This window comes from Dermacentor silvarum, chromosome 1 (genome assembly GCF_013339745.2).
Source record: "Dermacentor silvarum isolate Dsil-2018 chromosome 1, BIME_Dsil_1.4, whole genome shotgun sequence".
NCBI classification, from domain to species: Eukaryota; Metazoa; Arthropoda; class Arachnida; order Ixodida; family Ixodidae; genus Dermacentor; species Dermacentor silvarum.
The window spans coordinates 92,189,229-92,205,825 of NC_051154.1; the positions used below are offsets into that span (position 1 = coordinate 92,189,229).

Genomic DNA, 16,597 nt, shown 5'->3' on the forward strand with positions numbered 1-16,597 from the left:
TCTTTAACGAAAATCTAAATCCAAGTACACTGGCGCTTTGCATTCCATCGAAGTGAGACCGCCGCATCCGGGAATCGAACCGTGACCTCGTGCTTAGCAGCGCAACACTGCGCCACCGCGGCGGCTCCCACCCTAAGCAGTTTACAGCGGAAAGTACAGAACTCTGGAAATGTTTTCGGGAGTTTTCTTTCGCTCCGTTACTTCGTCGTCGACCAGCAGCTGGACACCTGCGGACGTCGGAAAAGCGGAGGGAGACGCGTCGGCCGTTGCAACGTAGGTGATGCCGGCGAGAAGTTGCCGCTGCTTCACCGGCGGCCCAACACTGCGCATGACCGGAAACGAGCAGCGCCGGGCGCTTCCTGCGCTGGCTCGCGATGCTCTCTCTCCTCCGCGGGCGCGCCTCGGGTCGGCTTCCCCTCAGCAGCCTCCGTCGTCTGCTGCCGTCGCGAGGAAACTCAGACGACGAGTTCTCTTGCGCTGCTCCGGTGGCCGAGCGCCGCGTCGTCTGCTTGCCGCGCGCCCTGTTGCCAGACTGCCTTGTTGCGTCCGCGCCGTGTTGGCCCGGCACTTCTCCTGTCGTGTTCGCTCGGCAGCGGTCGTCATCGATTACTCACGGCCCACTGACACCCGATTGTTCAGTGCGCACTGTGGTGTGCGCGCGGGAAGAGGAGCCACTCGATTCGAACCTCGCCGTGCCACCGGTCGGAGGTTGCGCGGTGTGCACTCCGGTCGTCACGTTGTTTCGCGCGGACAGTGAGCGCGTCGCGCCGGCTCCTCTTTCCTATCTTCCCATCTTCGAAATCACCGTGTGCTTGCATCATCATCACACTGACTGAACCGAGGAGTGCCGAGCACTCGCTGTCGCGTGAAGTGGTGGACATAACTGTGAGTGGACGTTGCTGACCGACGAGGGAGTGACTATTCCGATTTTCTGCACTGGCAATTACACTAATTAAACTAATTAAACTAAAAAAGCATAAGAAAGCAGGAAAGAAGAAAAAAAGCTGACGAAAACAAGAGAAGAGAGAAGTTGAGTGCAAGGGACTCTGAGGTGCCTCGGGTGGCGTGACTGTAAATCGGTCTCCTCTAAACTAAGGCGGAAGTCGTTGTGGTCGCTGTCTGCTTCTGCAACGTCAGAGAAGAAAGGAGGGCGGCGTTAGTTTTGACGGTCAGCGCGAGGTGACGCCACAGGTGTCCAGTGTCTCCGAGCGACCGAGACTCATCACATCTGCCAGTCGTTGACCCACGTGATCGCTGCTTGACTGACAAGTGTTGCGGACTGGAGCAATGGGGCAGCGTTCTGGCAATCTCTGCTAAACAACTGCTCTCCGTACCGCGCACTCAAACACTGTTCGTCGCGGACATGTCAAGGAGGAAACAAGCGAAACCCAGAGCACTGAAACGTAAGGACCCATTCGCCCTCTATTTCGCCGTTAGTAAAAGCTGTGTGTACCGGTTACCGTCACTTCAGTGCGAGCGAAAAAAGCACTTTATAACCGACTTCAATTTCACCGCGTGACTAAAGGCAACTAGTTTAGGAAGCACGAACAGACAGGAAAGTGAAAAAGGGACTTCTGAAATTAATCCAACCATTAATACTACTGCGCACCAATATGGACAATTGCATCCAGCGAGACACGTGGTTTAAGGTTATTATTTGAAGCTTTACCAAGTACTTACCATTCATTCAGTTTATTCACCATTGTATCCTTTTGCTTCTTTAGCTCAAAATACGGGGATGAGCTGGAATGTTTCTATTTACGCACAAACTCAGTTAAAAACAGTTTTTAGTCAACTACAGCAATCTTGAATTGGTCTATTTTGCTTTAGTTGGCTGAGAACTGCTATCCCCCAAAATACCTCGTTTCAAAGCTATTGCAATGACTAGAAAGCTTACGAGCGTTAACCGTAAGTGCGCGATGTCGAAAGAAACGGTTTCAGTTCGCTATCAGACTGTATATTGTATAGGCACGCGGTACTGTTGAAGATTTCTTGCGGATGTCAGGTACAGCTGCACGCCTTTCTTTTGTGATGACTGTAGTTCATGCATTGTTTCGCCGCTGTCGTTGCCACCTTGCTTGTTTTGGTGTCATTCAATGGCTTCACCTGTGTACAAGGAACTGGGGCGGCGAGGTGCTGGTTGGCTTGTTTTCCAAAATCGCACATCTTCCTGCGAGTTGTACATCGCTCCCATATCAATGCGACGACCTCGCTCCCCTCGCCCGAACTTCCGACATTGAAAGTCACTCCTAATTTAAATATGAAAAAGCAAACGCATTGAATATGCAGCAAGTGAATATTCTCCAGAAGTGCGCCTAGAAGTACACCTAGCGGTTTTTACCTGTTAACCAGTCAGCCTTGTGGAACATTTATATGTGTTGCTATTCTATGCGAAGTTGGTGTTTCCAGTTCATACCGTATACAGGAGTGGGCGCCATCGCTGCAACAACGTAGCACGTGCGTGCATGAGTGAGTGAGTGAGTGAGTGAGTGAGTGAGTGAGTGAGTGAGTGAGTGAGTGAGTGAGTGAGTGAGTGAGTGAGTGAGTGAGTGAGTGAGTGAGTGAGTGAGTGAGTGAGTGAGTGAGTGAGTGAGTGAGTGAGTGAGTGAGTGAGTGAGTGAGTGAGTGAGTGAGTGAGACAGCATAGCTCAGCTTTTCTTATGTTGGCATAACAAATAACACAAGCCTAATTCACTTAGACGTAACATGATACTTGTAAAACATTATGCGGATTCCACGCTGCACTTTGGGAATCGGTGAATGGGAAGCATCTCAACGGTTACCATCACACTCTCAATACAGAGACGCCGTTGTTCTTGCGGTGCAGGTATTATTGCATCTAAGAAATAGAGAGAGAGAGAAAGAGAGGGAGATATTTACTATAAGAGAAAATCTGAACGATCGGCTCGAACTACAGTGTTCTAGCCTGATACTCAGCGTGCAAGTGCGGTTGTACGAGGTACGAAACGTAACGCTTGACGTTTAACACGTCTGTATCCATTGCAAAGGTATGATCAATTGCATCTCCCAATCGAGACGCTGGTAAATGACCTTTGGGGTCAGATTCAACTACACAAACGCCATTTGTGGTGTATCAACCAGAGCCATTATACAAGTGTTTCCTCTCCAAATTCCGTCACTCTAACGTCACAGCGGTTGTTCCTGATTTCCCCCACCACGCCTCATCTTTGTGAAAGACCTCCCGCTACGTCTACTCGGTAAGACACAGACCCCTAAACCGGGGAAAGAGGCGAAGAAACATAGGTCCTTATGCTACACCTGAACGACTGTAATGCGATAGCACTATCAGGATCGTGCAACACAGTCTTTGATTGCAACGGATCCGCCTGCGTTACAAACTACATTGAAACCCTCAGTGCGAGGCAACATTTCGTGCAGTGGTGTTATCCGGATCGGCCCACCAAGTCACCACTTTGATTTAGAGTCTCCGGGATCAGCCTAATTTTGATTACACCTCGGTCCACATACTCGCTGAGACACACGACGACACGCTAAACCCCGGGCATGTCGGCATACATGAAAAAACAAAAACAATTTGCAGCTTACTTTCTTCATTCGGTCATTCGGAACCGCAGAAGCACATACAAAGCGAAGAAAGACACACACACGCACACACATACGCGTACATGTGTGTGTGTGCGTGTGCGTGTGTGTGTGTGTGTGTGTGTGTGTGTGTGTGTGTGTGTGTGTGTGTGTGTGTGTGTGTGTGTGTGTGTGTGTGTGTGTGTGTGTGTGTGTGTGTGTGTGTGTGTGTGTGTGTGTGTGTGTGTGTGTGTGTGTGTGTGTGTGTGTGTATGTGTGTTGCTGATCGCCAGGCGAAGGGGGGCCTGTGCCCACCCCCACTGGCTTTAAGCCCTGAGAACATTGCGACCAGTAGCAGGCTTTGGCAAATAATGTGTGTGGGAAAGATGACGATTTCGAGAGGATTACCAGTTAAGCAAAGCGATGTCGCCCTTATAGTATTGTTCTTACTTAATTCCTAGGCCACATTGACAAATTCAATGCGATGACTACGGGGACAATGAGCAGCTCTAATTTAAGAATGGCAGTCCCATAGTTGTGTGACTCTATTTGTAATCATGCTTACTGATACAAGTACTTGTCCAAAACCAGCCACGTATAGCTCAGTGTCTATCGCGTTCTGCTGCAGAGCACAATGTCGTGAGCTCGATTTCCTGCCGCGGCGGCCGCTTTGGGTGCGCGTTAAAGAAACTATGGTGGTCAAAATTAACCTCAAGTCCTGCACTTCGGCATCGCACAAAGCCCTTGTGTTGACTTGGGACGTTGAATGAAATCAATAAAATCAACGTTCATTCAGTAGCTATTACGTGACATATGCTTTCGTCATGACCAATCGAGAACAAGTGAACAAGTGCTCAACTTTGGATTGAAAGGAGATAACTAAATGAAATAACGGTGGTATATAAGATTGTTTGATTGTGCTCAATGATGTTTAACGTCCCAAAGCAACAACGGGCTTATGAGAGACAATGGAGTGGGGGGATTGATTTTACCCCCTGGGCTTCCTTAACGTGCGTCAAAGTCTAATGCCACGAGCGTTTCCCTAGTCGCAATGCGGCGGCCGCCGCTGGCCTGATCGAACCTGCGACCTCGGGCTCATCAGCCGAGCGCCGTAGCGACTGAGCCACGAGAAGAGAAAACGGTGCGACAGGGTTACTTATTTTGTGGGTAAACAACGGCGCGAACGCAATCGCCGCTTACCCTAATTGAAGAGCGATTTCGTTTACCACAGCATCCGACTGATTACGAGCGTCGAACCACACGACCTCAGTGGACGACTGCTGAAAGCAGTTCTGGTGTTGTCGAATGAAATCGCCGTGTGTGCCCGGCTTTTTTAAGCGTACGACTCGCAGCACGAACCTCTCTCCATCCGCCCTCGTGCAGCAAAGCAGCAAGGACATGTTAGCAGAATGCAGACTGACAGACCTCTATTTCTGACTTAAGAACGTCAACTAATTGCGCCGCACAGATCATAAAAAGAACAAAATGGTTTGAAGACAGCTCTCTATAGGACGGTTTAACAACACGCGTTTGAAAGTGTCGCCCTAATACAAGCTTTATCCCGGTATACAGGAGACGAATTCACAGAGGGTTTCGTTCGTAATTGATATTTGTCATTGGCCGGCCGTCTTCACTAATAATATGTCCAGCATCAGATTTAGCTGAAAATTTATCTTACACTGGGAACAATTCCAGCGTAAGAGCTTTTTCTGAATACAGGCCCGGATGTTTCAGTAGGGTGTAGCTGTCGTTTTTACATGCGTAGCCATGTCATTTCTTTGCGAAAACGGCGTACTAACAATCAGCTATCAACACCTATGTGCTTATTGACTTAACCTTCCCGACCAAACACAATGAAGCTTTTGCGCTGCCAATAAGACAACCAAGACGATGCGCCGAATCAACCCGCACCGTCGCACTGTACCAACTGGATAAGGACTGGCTTCGTTAAGCACAATATCTATACGCCGGCAGTCGTTTCATACATATAGGCGCACGCGAGATTCGTCGGATGTGCGCACAATGATCTGTTTCCTGACAGCTATGGGCAGACTAAATTAATCGTTCTTCTGCTGTCACAGTCCTTATTCTACGTACAAAAAAGAAAAAAAAAGAAAAGGAAAATAAAAGCACTTTCAATTATAACGTGGCGCGGAAGTGTATTGGTGACTCCCTGCACTTCCTCCTACAATCTAACATCTCTCCACTGCGCGCCCACCGTGATGTCATAGATCGGTTTCGAGAAAGCAAGAAGAAGAAAAAACACCAGTTCCAACGCTCGCACCATTCACTCAGAGCACGTGCATTGTGTCCGCCGGCGGTGTATCAGATTACATTAAACGTACCTCCAGAGCACGAAATAAAGCAGTGAGCGCGGTAGAGAGAAGTAAAATTGCGATGTGCTACTTTTTCCGGGGCGCTGCGTGGTTGGAGATGAAAGTAAGAAAAAAAAAAGAAAAAAAAAAGCTCTCCCACTTGTCTTTTTCTTTCCTTTCACTTTTCACGAGAATGAATCGACGAGACGCGGGGCTCGGCGCAATGTACAAATGTGTTCATCGCAGTGTAACCGGAACTGCAGATGCAAGAGGTGTCGCTTCCTCAGCCGCTCGCCGGGCTTGTCAACAATTCCGACACTTCTCTGCGGTCGCACAATGGTACCGGCAGAAAGAAGCGCGCGCAGGAAGTGGGAAGGCGCTCAGCTCGCCGCCTTCCGCCGGGGGATGCCAACCACTCGGGGAAGAAGAAGAAGCCGCACTTCCGAGCGCTTGGGCCTAGCGCCGCTTTCTCCCGCACACCCCCCCTCCCTGCACACTCCTGTGGGAGCGGTGGACGACTGTGGGTCAGATTGTCACTGCTTCCCCACTTTCTACCTCTTCTTCCTTGTTCGGCGTCGTATTGGACCAACTTTCACCTGCGCCTTCCGCTTTTACACGGGGAGACCCGGTGACCTTAAAGTGAGCACCGCGCTATTCAAAACACCAGCGGCTCGGCTTGAATCCGACTTCGTTTCGCGGTGCCGACTGTCTGTCTCTCTCTCTCCCTGCCCGCCTGCCCACGGTCCGGTGATGTCCGAGCGCGCACCTTTCGTACAAGGTGCAGAGTCGGCGTGAAGAAGGCGTGCACTCAGCGCCGCCGACTGCCGCTTTTGAAGAGTCTCAGCGTTGCGAAACACGGATCCCCAACTCCTGCCCCCCCCTCCCGCCACATGCCCGTTCGCTTCTGCCGCCGCTCTCATTCCTGGCCAGCACGGAGCTCGCGGTGCCACAAAGGAGCACAGGCGCCGGGTCCGGTCCAGCGGCATACGGGGGCGACAACCACATCCGTAGTCGCGCCTCGGAAGCGAGCGGACCCCGCCGCGCGGCCGGGCCCTGTGTATGCGCGCGTCCAGCAAGCCCAGGGTGCCTCGGGCTCCCCCACAATGACCGCCGCGCGCGGGGAGAAAAACGCCGCCGCGGTGGTCGTGAATATGCATCCCCCGGTTATTATTTATAGCTTCGTGCAGTCCGAGTATTGAGAAGAAGGAAGCGCCCGCATCCACTTCTGGCTTTGAATTCTTGGGCCAGTTATTATTTATGCGCCGTATACCTTCTTGCGCCGAGAGCCGAGTTACGCGAGCAGGAGACCTTTATCCCCTTGTCCCCTTCTGAGCTTTGCTGTCGCCGTCGTGGCCAGTGCGCACGTTTCCCGCCTGCCCGCGGCCCCAATATGTCAGGAAAAGGAGCACGCCGCCAAGCTCCGATGGAGATAATAAACGTAAAAAATAAATGAAAAGCTTTCGGAAGTAGGGAGTAGATGGGGAGCCCCTTGTCGAGACGTCCCTGTCGCTGCCAAAAGACGGGAGGGCTCATTATAACGCCGTTGTAAGCCGGAGGTGCGAAAAAGTTTTGACATTTGAAATTGTCACTCGGCGACGCTGTAAATTGTGTTGTCCGCGTGTGAAAATTGAACTTTTCGTGTTCCCCTCCGTGCGTGTGTGTGTCGCCGAGGGGTCTTTTGAGTTGAAGCTCCTTTTTTGTTGGTTATTGTTTTCCTTTTTGCCATTTCTGTATGCACATTGCTTGCCCGCGTCGTAACACAATTTGGAGGGAGTGTATAACCCAATAGGTAACCACTCATATTCAAGCCGGAGGAGGGCCAGAGGCTAAGGGAAATAAGCTACTCAAGCGTCTAGCTTTCCGTGTAGAGTAAAAAAGTACTGGGTCGAGAAACAATACTGTGACTGCCATTGCTGGACGAAAGCCCGCAGCTGTTCCCACGTTGACTGTTCGTAGTATATTACCCTGAAAAAGAGTTGCGATGCGTGTACATTGTTTATTTTTTTTCCTGTGACCGTTTTCGCGGTGAACGTGACAATATACACGAACCGAAGCTTTCCTAATGGCGTTTTGTTCTCCACAAAACCATACTTATTTGTTTGTACGTGCATTTAGTTTGTTTTAAATGCGCAAGCATAATATACCTATCCTACAAGAAAATCTCTTCGCCTGTCCGTCACGTAAGACGAATCGCTATGAAGAAATTAATTCATAAAACAAAATAAACTCGAAAGAAAAAGCGTCGGTGGTGGGGCGCTTCGAACATACGAGCCCACGCTCAGAAGCCGGGTGTCTTAGCCCTTAGGCTAAACACCCACGCTTGGAGAAAGTTAATATATCTGAACCATATGAATGTGTTGTACCGGCGCTACGAAATAAATGTCAAAGGAGAACAGTTTGTATGAAGGCTTTGTTTAAAGATTTGGTGATGGCGGAACAAAAGTCGTCTTTAGGACCACATGTAGACCCGACTTGGAGTATTGTAGACATCAGGAGAATTCCTATTTTGTGAAAATTTAACGCCGAACACGCCACGTCCCCTATGCGTTTCGGGGGTCGCATGATGCGCTTTCCGATGGGGCGTTCCTTCACCGACCGAAATTGCACCGACCTCCGAGGGCTCAAGTGGTTCACGTCGCACAATTAACAGAGACAGATAAGCAGTCAATGAATTGATAAGGATGATAGCGAGTGATGAGGGGTTACATGGGTCTCATCACGGTTGATAATGCTTCGACGCGGATGAATAAGGTGCTAAAGAGTGATAAGGGCTTATAATGGTTGGATCAATTCTGATAAGGTTAATAAGCACCGATAAGGGTTGATAAGGGTCGGATCAAGTCCGATAAGGTAGATAAGGAACGATAAGAGTTGATAAGGGTCGGATGATGTCCGATAGAGTTGATAAGGACAGATAAGAGTTGATAAAGGTCGGATGAGTCCGATAAGGTTGGTAACAACCGATAACGGTTTATAATGGTCGGATCTAGTCCGATAAGGTTGATAACGACCGATAAGGGTTGATGAGGGTTTATACTGGTCGGATCAGATGTCATAACATTGATAATGGCACCGGGTGGCGTGGGGAAGTGCAAGTTGCACCATGCTGACGCATACTTAGACAAGTCTCAGAGGAATTCCAGCGTGAACTTTTTCTTTTTTCTTTTTTTTTTACCACAGGAAACTCCTTGCAATATCACACACTTCACCTTCAGTTAAGAGAACAATTTTTAGGCATTCTTTCTCAAGTAATTATTAAAGCGAGATGATCAGGCGCTGGTCACCGAGAACAGTCGCACAGGGTCGTCTGCGAATGTCTCCAAGTGAATAGGAACGTTAACTAAGTTAGAAGTATAGGTAGCCTGCAAATAGACTTGGACCGAATGAAGGCCAATATTATACGCACAAATTCAATTTGCCCGCTTTAACTGTGTACCTATTTATTACTCTACGGCAAGACATCTACCACGGAACAGTCTTTACATTGGGTGAACGAACAACGCCTCCAGCGACTGCGATAGCAGGCGTGGCTTCCGCATGAAAACGAATTTGTTGTTTGTTTTCCTGCTCCAACTGGGCCCATCTATGTTAAAGAAAAAACGATTTGGCTTTGTATAACTGTTTACCATTCCATAAGTTCTATGTCTTGAATTCTTGTTTCTATAAGTGCAACCAGGGGGAGCGCTGCAAGACGTGACCAGGCCCATCGAGCCCTGCTAAGTTTTCTGAAGGACACTGACTTGGCCTCCCGTTTATAGACGTTATTTATATTTTTGTTTTGTTTTTGTTTTGTTCTGTCTGTGTCTCCGTCATTTCTTTATTTCTTCTTTTCTTTTCTCATATTTTCATTTCCTCTATTCCCTCCTCCTGTAGGAGTAGGCAGGCGTTGTGCCCCTCTCGGTGGCAGTTGTCAGCTTGCTCCCTCCTTAATCCCTTTGTGTCCTTGTGTGTATATGTGTACAAATCAAATAATAATAATAATAATAATATAAGTGCAACCACCCCTGTAAAAACCCCATTCAGGGTTGACAGTATACAGAAATTAATAAATATATAAATAATGTGCAAAGTGCTGGACCAATCGGACGATCGTCTACTGTCAAAACTAAAAGCTCTAAGCCAGTGCTTCCAAAGAACCTCCACGCAGAAGGCCTTATTCGTGCTACTATAGGATTCCCGAGGTCTACGGGCCTTCACAATATACTTTAAGAACGCCGCCCTATACCGCTCTTCTCTCTTTCTCTCTCTCTCCCCTTCTGCTCTCTTTCTTTTTTTACCCCCTACTCCTCCCCCTCGTGCAGGGTAGCTAACCGAAACTATGTCTGGTTAACTTCCCTGCCTATCAATGCATTCTCTCTCTCTCTCTCTCTCCCTCTCTCTATCTTAACGTTGCACCTAACATTTTTTGTTCTATCGCTTTTTGCGCGGTTCTTAACTTGTTCTAGAACTTCTTTGTTAACCTCCCAATCCCTGCCCCATATGATAGCTGTGGTAGAATGCAATGATAGTACACTTTTCTTTTCAACGATAGGGATGAGCTCCCAGTCAGTATTTGGTAATGTCTACCGTATGCAATTTAGGCCATCTTTACTCCTCTGTAAATTTCCTTCTCATGATCAGGGTCCCCTGTGAGTAATTGACCTAGATAAACGTATACTCCTGCACAGACTGTAGAGGCTAACCGGCGATCATGAATTCTTGTTCCCTTGCCAGGTTATGAACATTGTCTTTGTCTTCTGCATATTAATCTTCAACCCCGCTCTTACACTTTCTCGGTTAAGGTCCTCAATCATTTGTTGTAATTCATCCCCATTGTTGCTGAATAGGACAATGTCATCTGCAAACCGAAGGTTGCTGAGATATTCGCCGTTGATCGTCAGTACTAAGCCTTTCCAGTCTAAGAGCATGAATATTTATAAGCATGCAGTGAATAGCATTGGAAAGATTGCGCCTCCTTGCCTGACCCCTTTCTTGATAGGCAATTTTCTACTTTTGTTGCGGAGAAGCAACGTAGCTGTGGAGTCTTTGCAGATATTTCCCAAGATATTCACGTATACCTCCTGTACTCCTTGGTTATGCAATGCCTCCATGAATGCATGCTGGTATATCTGCTGAATCAAACGCTTTTTCACAATATATGAAAGCCATATAGAGAGGTTTATGGTACTCCGTAGATTTTTCGATTACCTGATTGATGACATGGATGTGATCTATTGTAGAATATCCCTTCCTGAAACCAGTCTGTTATCTTAGTTGATTGAAGTCAAGTGTTGCTCTGATTTTATTGAAAATTATCCTTGAGGAATATTTTTACAACACTGAAAGCAAGCTAATGGACCTATAACTCTTCAATTCTTTAACGTCTCCCTTATTACGGATTAGAATAATGTTGACATTCTTCCAGCTCTCGGGTACATTTGAAGTCATGAGGCATTGCGTATAAAGGGCAGCAAGCTTTTTAGGCATAATATCTCCTCCATCTTTGATTAATTCGACTGTTATTTCATCTTTTCCTGCCGCTTTTCCTCGGGGCATGTCTTGCAAGGCCCTTCTATAACTGCATCGCTAGTTGTAGAAGTAACCTCTGCATCCTGTTCATCACTACTCCCAATGAAGGTTGCGTGGCTGCTCTTTCTAGTGTGCATGTCAGTTTATAATTATTCTGCTGCGTTTACTATATCATCGAAATCGCTGGTGACATCACCCTGCTTAACTTTCACTGCATACACCTTACCCTGCTCTACGCCAAGTTTTCTTCATTTTTCACTGCTTCCTTAATCTTTCCGACGTTATATTTTAGAATATCGCTTACTCTCTACTTGTTTATCTGCTTTGACAGTTCAGCGAATAGTTTATGTACTCGGCTTTAATTTCCTTCAACCACCACATCTTGAACGCGTATAGGAATCGGCACCAAATCCCAGTTTTCAAAATATAGAGACGCAATTTCTAGGGGAAATGTAGACATGCACCCATCCTCAAGCGCACAGTGGTGGCTGAGCGGCTTCGATTACTGCCGGTCAAGCTTTGCGATGAAGGGCGAGAGCGCGCGAGTTCGCTCAATTCCAGTAGGGTCGGGTTTATTTTTCGAAGACAGGGTCTGCTTTGGAGACTTCAGATCGATTTTGGATTCGTGAGGTCTGTGTATTTGGCCAGTTTCTTTGCGTCAAATTAGACAATTTGAAGCCTTCTAGTGCACATAGGATAACGAAAGGCGTCGAAATGAAGCTTTAAACGGAAAAGACGCACCAAGTTAGCGTAGAGATATATGTATGGAGCAGTTACAGTGATGTAGCCAGGATTTTTTCTTTTTTTTTTTTTTTGTCTGAACATTTAGGCAGATCTCGAAGGTTGTGCAGTCTGATCAAACCGCATGGTACACTTATGCGCCCAAGAATACGTTGCCCTCCTTTGACGTCAACCGCTGTTGATCCGCTTATCTCTTTCTTATTTTCTTCCTATTTTTATTATTATTTTTTCTGTTCATCATTTGCTTCTTCGTTCAACGATTACGCTCACGTATTTGCCGAAGACATTTCATCGATTGGGACGATAAACTTTACAAGCATGTCAGATGCGTCAACCTGGACCATGCCAGACGCGTTGGCAGGCTTAAAACTGATGCGCTATGAACTTGAGCGCGCAACGCTTGCGCTCATGGTAGCAGGAGAATTTGCTGAGTGTTTCTTGTTTTCGTCAAACGGTTTCCGGCTTACGCATTCTTGAATAAAGCAAATCCCGTTCAGCATACGATCTCCCCGGGTCCGGAATAAAGATTGTCTCTTTTATTACATTCTTTCACATAAATCAACAGCGATTAGTTGTCACGGGGTGTACAATATTGTTTCGTATAGAGATAGCGGTTATTACAATAAAACAAGCAAAATGATGAAGGGAGAGATTAGCCGTTGTGATATTTTCGTATGTTGATAGCGCTAAACCACAGAGACGCTCAGGAAAAACACAATGCAAGTGCTAACATGAACAGATGGTTGAAAGTGGGTGCATAACCAAATCAAGGATGGCCATGCGCAAGCTAAACCATACTGAGATATATATGTATATATTTGTCTGATAGGGTATAGAGACGGCGTGCGCAAACACTGCCAACCCATGCTTGCCATTTTTGTTGCTTCAATGATGAAACGCGTAATATTAGCTTTTTGTCTCGACGCAATGAAGCATCATCACGTGCCATAATGAAGAGACAGCTGATTATCACGGCCCTTCGTTACACTGTTATATATACAGTGCTGAATAAATTAGACAGTGTGCGCTGATCGGGGCGTTTGCGCGGTCTACCGTATATGTGCCGCTGGTTCGATGCAATTTGTTCCAATCATGCCCTATAATAACCCGATGATCGGGGCGCCGCCGCTGATGCTTCTCGCTCTGTTGTTGGCTCTTACAGCTCCCGTCTACCAACGACCACGCCCTATGCCGGCCGACCCTCATTTGTCAATCAGCAAAGACATTGCTTGCCTTATGGAGTCGCGCACCTATTGAATCAGCCGTCTTAGCTGCGCAGAGGACGGTGTGGCTAGATGGAACCTGCTAATCAGACAATGCTCGCTCGGCAGCGAATCGTCTCTGCCAAATGAGCTCGGGTAGATGGCACAGCTATGCTATGCCGCACACCGTTTCCACGCTCCCGACAAGTGTGCTGGGTGCTGTACACTGCATGCATAAAAGGTGCTGTCTGTGAGTTCCTCTTTCATGTACCAAGTATTATGTAAGGCAGCTGGGGCTCTGTCTAAATGTGACACTCAAACAGCGTTGAAACAATTGTAAGGCTGGCTCTGCATTGTGACAGGTGTGAGGAGAGGAGGCCCAGTTTCAATGGTGATTCATTGTATCTATACACACAAAGGTAATCTTACCCGGTTTATCACTGAAGCAACAAAAATATCAAGCTTGACGAATAGTTAAGAGTGTGTTACATTTTTCCTGTCCGGTTCACGTAGTTACATAAAAAAATTAAAGAAAAAAGACAATGGAATGGGACGAAGGTATAAGCTTCGTGGTTTCTGGTTAGGTGCGTGTCGCATACTTCTCAACAGATATGCAGGCCTACCGGCTTCGTTTGCTTATGTGGTGGACGCGTGCTCTTGCGTCAGCACTGCGAAAGAACGCTTTAAAGTCGATGTTTACTTCAATAACACATTTGACAATGTCTACAGATAGCACAGCATCGATCTTCTGCTGCGGCGCGTTGGTGCCTGCAGAACACCCTGTAAGTAACGTCAGCTCTGCCCACAAATTGGTGGTGGGACTTTGACATCGTGTGAAAAATGCATAGAAAGTCACAAATCTTGGCGTGAGAGTCGGACGCACTTTTTCGCCGCAGCTTTTCATGATGATATGGATAATTGTGCCCGATAGTTTTGAACCTTTACATAAGCCCAGGTCGTCGGAATGTGAACTCGGATATCTCACCGACACCCACTTAGTCGAACAGCTGCAGCGGCAACACACAGCTATTGCCATGCATTATGCTATTGTCAGAAATGTAGTAAATCGTTATCACACTTGTCATTAACGGAAAGCATACCAAGTATGCTCCGCAGCGATTTTTCTGTTTGCATTTTACTAGAACTATATGTCGGACAAGTTGATATGGATTTTTTGCATCTTGGCCAACGTAATTATAGGATGACTGGAGCAATTTAGCTTCGTGAACTCAAGGGATATACTGTTAAAAGAGAAAATGCACAGATGAAGTAAACAGTGTCGGTATGTCAGTGCACAACATCGACAAAATTGCTTGTTGAGCTGACGATACGAAAAAGGATAGTGCGTTAGTTAATCTATCTTTCAGGCTCGATAGTTGCGCCTCCTGCTTTGATTGTAAATTTGACTTGGGCTGGATCATTTTGTCGAGCGCTATGACGTCAACTTACGACGGTCGGGGTGCGCCAACATTCGCATGACTCTCTCGCGGTTTGCAAACAGGCTCTGATATCGTCTCTCGGGTATATAGTACCGCTAAGGCGCTTCGGCATTAACCAAACGGCGAGTCCACTTTGACTCTTAATTAATATCGTTAACTTACAGACAGGTGCAGCGTATGATGCACCATCGATCGAGTTAATGCGTAATTAAACACGCCGAACTCTTTGATGGCACAGTACACAGGTCTACAAACGAATACACTACTCGTGGCTTTTCTTTTTCTTTCGCAGACATTCATTGTTGTTCTTGTCGTATCGCCTTATCCCCTTTCGCTCGTGGTCATGTCGATTTCACCTCCCGTTAATCCTGGCTTGTTTAGCCGCTCATATAGTTCACTCTGGCTTCATCTTCTGTTTCTCAATGTTACTCACTATTTCCTTAACGTCATGTCATAATACAGCGCTGGTAGCACGTGTGTCCCGGCTTCGCCTTACTTCGCCTCACAGATATGTGCATTTTGCAACTTGATCGGAAGAACGCCACGATAGAAGCGCTATCGCGATTTTAGTGCTATTCGGATATAGATATACAAAATCAGCGCCTCACAGAGGACACGAAAGAGCTCTTTTTCGGAACGATTCGCGCCGGCATCATTGGGGGCGTCAGTTTAGCTGCACTGGTACGACGTCGCGACCCGAGGCATTGGCATAGACATCGTATTAGGCAAGCACTCTGCAACAAACAAATGCGCGTTTGGCCCTTTCAAAATGGCGACGGGGGTTTTTCGGGAGAGGCTCGATCTCGGAGAGCCTGGAGCGCGGCTAAGGTTTATGTGTTCTTGGCCGATAGTGGGCTTCGATAGCGCCTCATCTGTGTGGATCTGGTGACGTCCAAGCAGCTGCCGCGGCACTCCGTCGACGATTCCCGTTGTCAGCTGCGCACGACGGCGCCGACTTTAACGAGCTCTGCGGTAATGAGAAATGACCCGGCAGTGGTGCATCCGACGCGCGCAGATTCCTCTGGCGTTTATTAGATTTAAAAGGCGTCGGGGAATCGTGCCGTGCCATGGCGCGCGCCCTGCGAGAAATGATGCGCTGGCGGCGCGCCCTACCCGCGGGGGCCCCCTATCGACCAACGCTGGGTGCCAATTGAGCCCGCGCCAGCCGGAGACCTCGAGGGGGCCGTAGGGCCAGTGCGCGCGGGCTCGCAGGGGTCGTTACTTCGGTCCGCCTAACGGGGCCCCCGGGGCCGGCCGAGCCGCCGCGCAGGCCGCGGGGGTCATTTCCGAGCAGGCCGCTTAAAAATGCCACGCTAGGGAAATTCGCGCGGCCATATCCGAGGCACGCAAGGACACGCGGCCACAGGCTCCTTGCCCCGCTGGCCGCCACGGCACACACAAGTCCCTCGGGGGCCCAAAGGGCGCGCACACCCCCGCGGCCCCGGCTCGCCAGTGTGCCGCCAAAAATGAAAGGGCCCCGGAATCGTACTCGCCGAGACCGATTGCTCCGATGCCGCGCTGGCTCGCGGAATGGCCCTCGGCGAGCCCTTTTGGATTGTTCTTTCCCGCCGTGTACCTTGAGGCTCGACTTGGAAAAGCCACCCACGGGAAATTGGAAATACTGATAGGTCTGGCCAAATTCGGAAGACGGCCGCGTATACCAGGCCGTCCTCTCGGGATTCCAGGTGCCCTCGAGGGCTGCGAGTGACCGCCACTCGCAGCTGCGCCGGCACCTGTGTTCCTCATCCCAGACGTGGGGAGCACCAGTGCCTCTTGCAGCGACTTGTCACATGCATCGCACTGGGCTGCGGTGAGCGCTTGGCCTCCATTCCCGCGGAGGTGGGTCACA

At 48.4% G+C, this 16,597-nt stretch overlaps 1 protein-coding gene across 1 annotated transcript in view; it reads left to right on the forward strand.

Annotated features, from left to right (window-relative positions):
* The first annotated feature begins 561 nt into the window (after positions 1-561).
* LOC119432403 (zinc finger protein 423) overlaps positions 562-16,597 on the forward strand; it is a 145,345-nt gene continuing 129,309 nt past the window's right edge. The window contains exon 1 of the mRNA XM_049670917.1: positions 562-1,403. Within this exon, the coding sequence (XP_049526874.1) occupies positions 1,364-1,403 (40 nt within the window). The 5' untranslated portion in view covers positions 562-1,363. The remainder of the gene's footprint in view (positions 1,404-16,597) is intronic.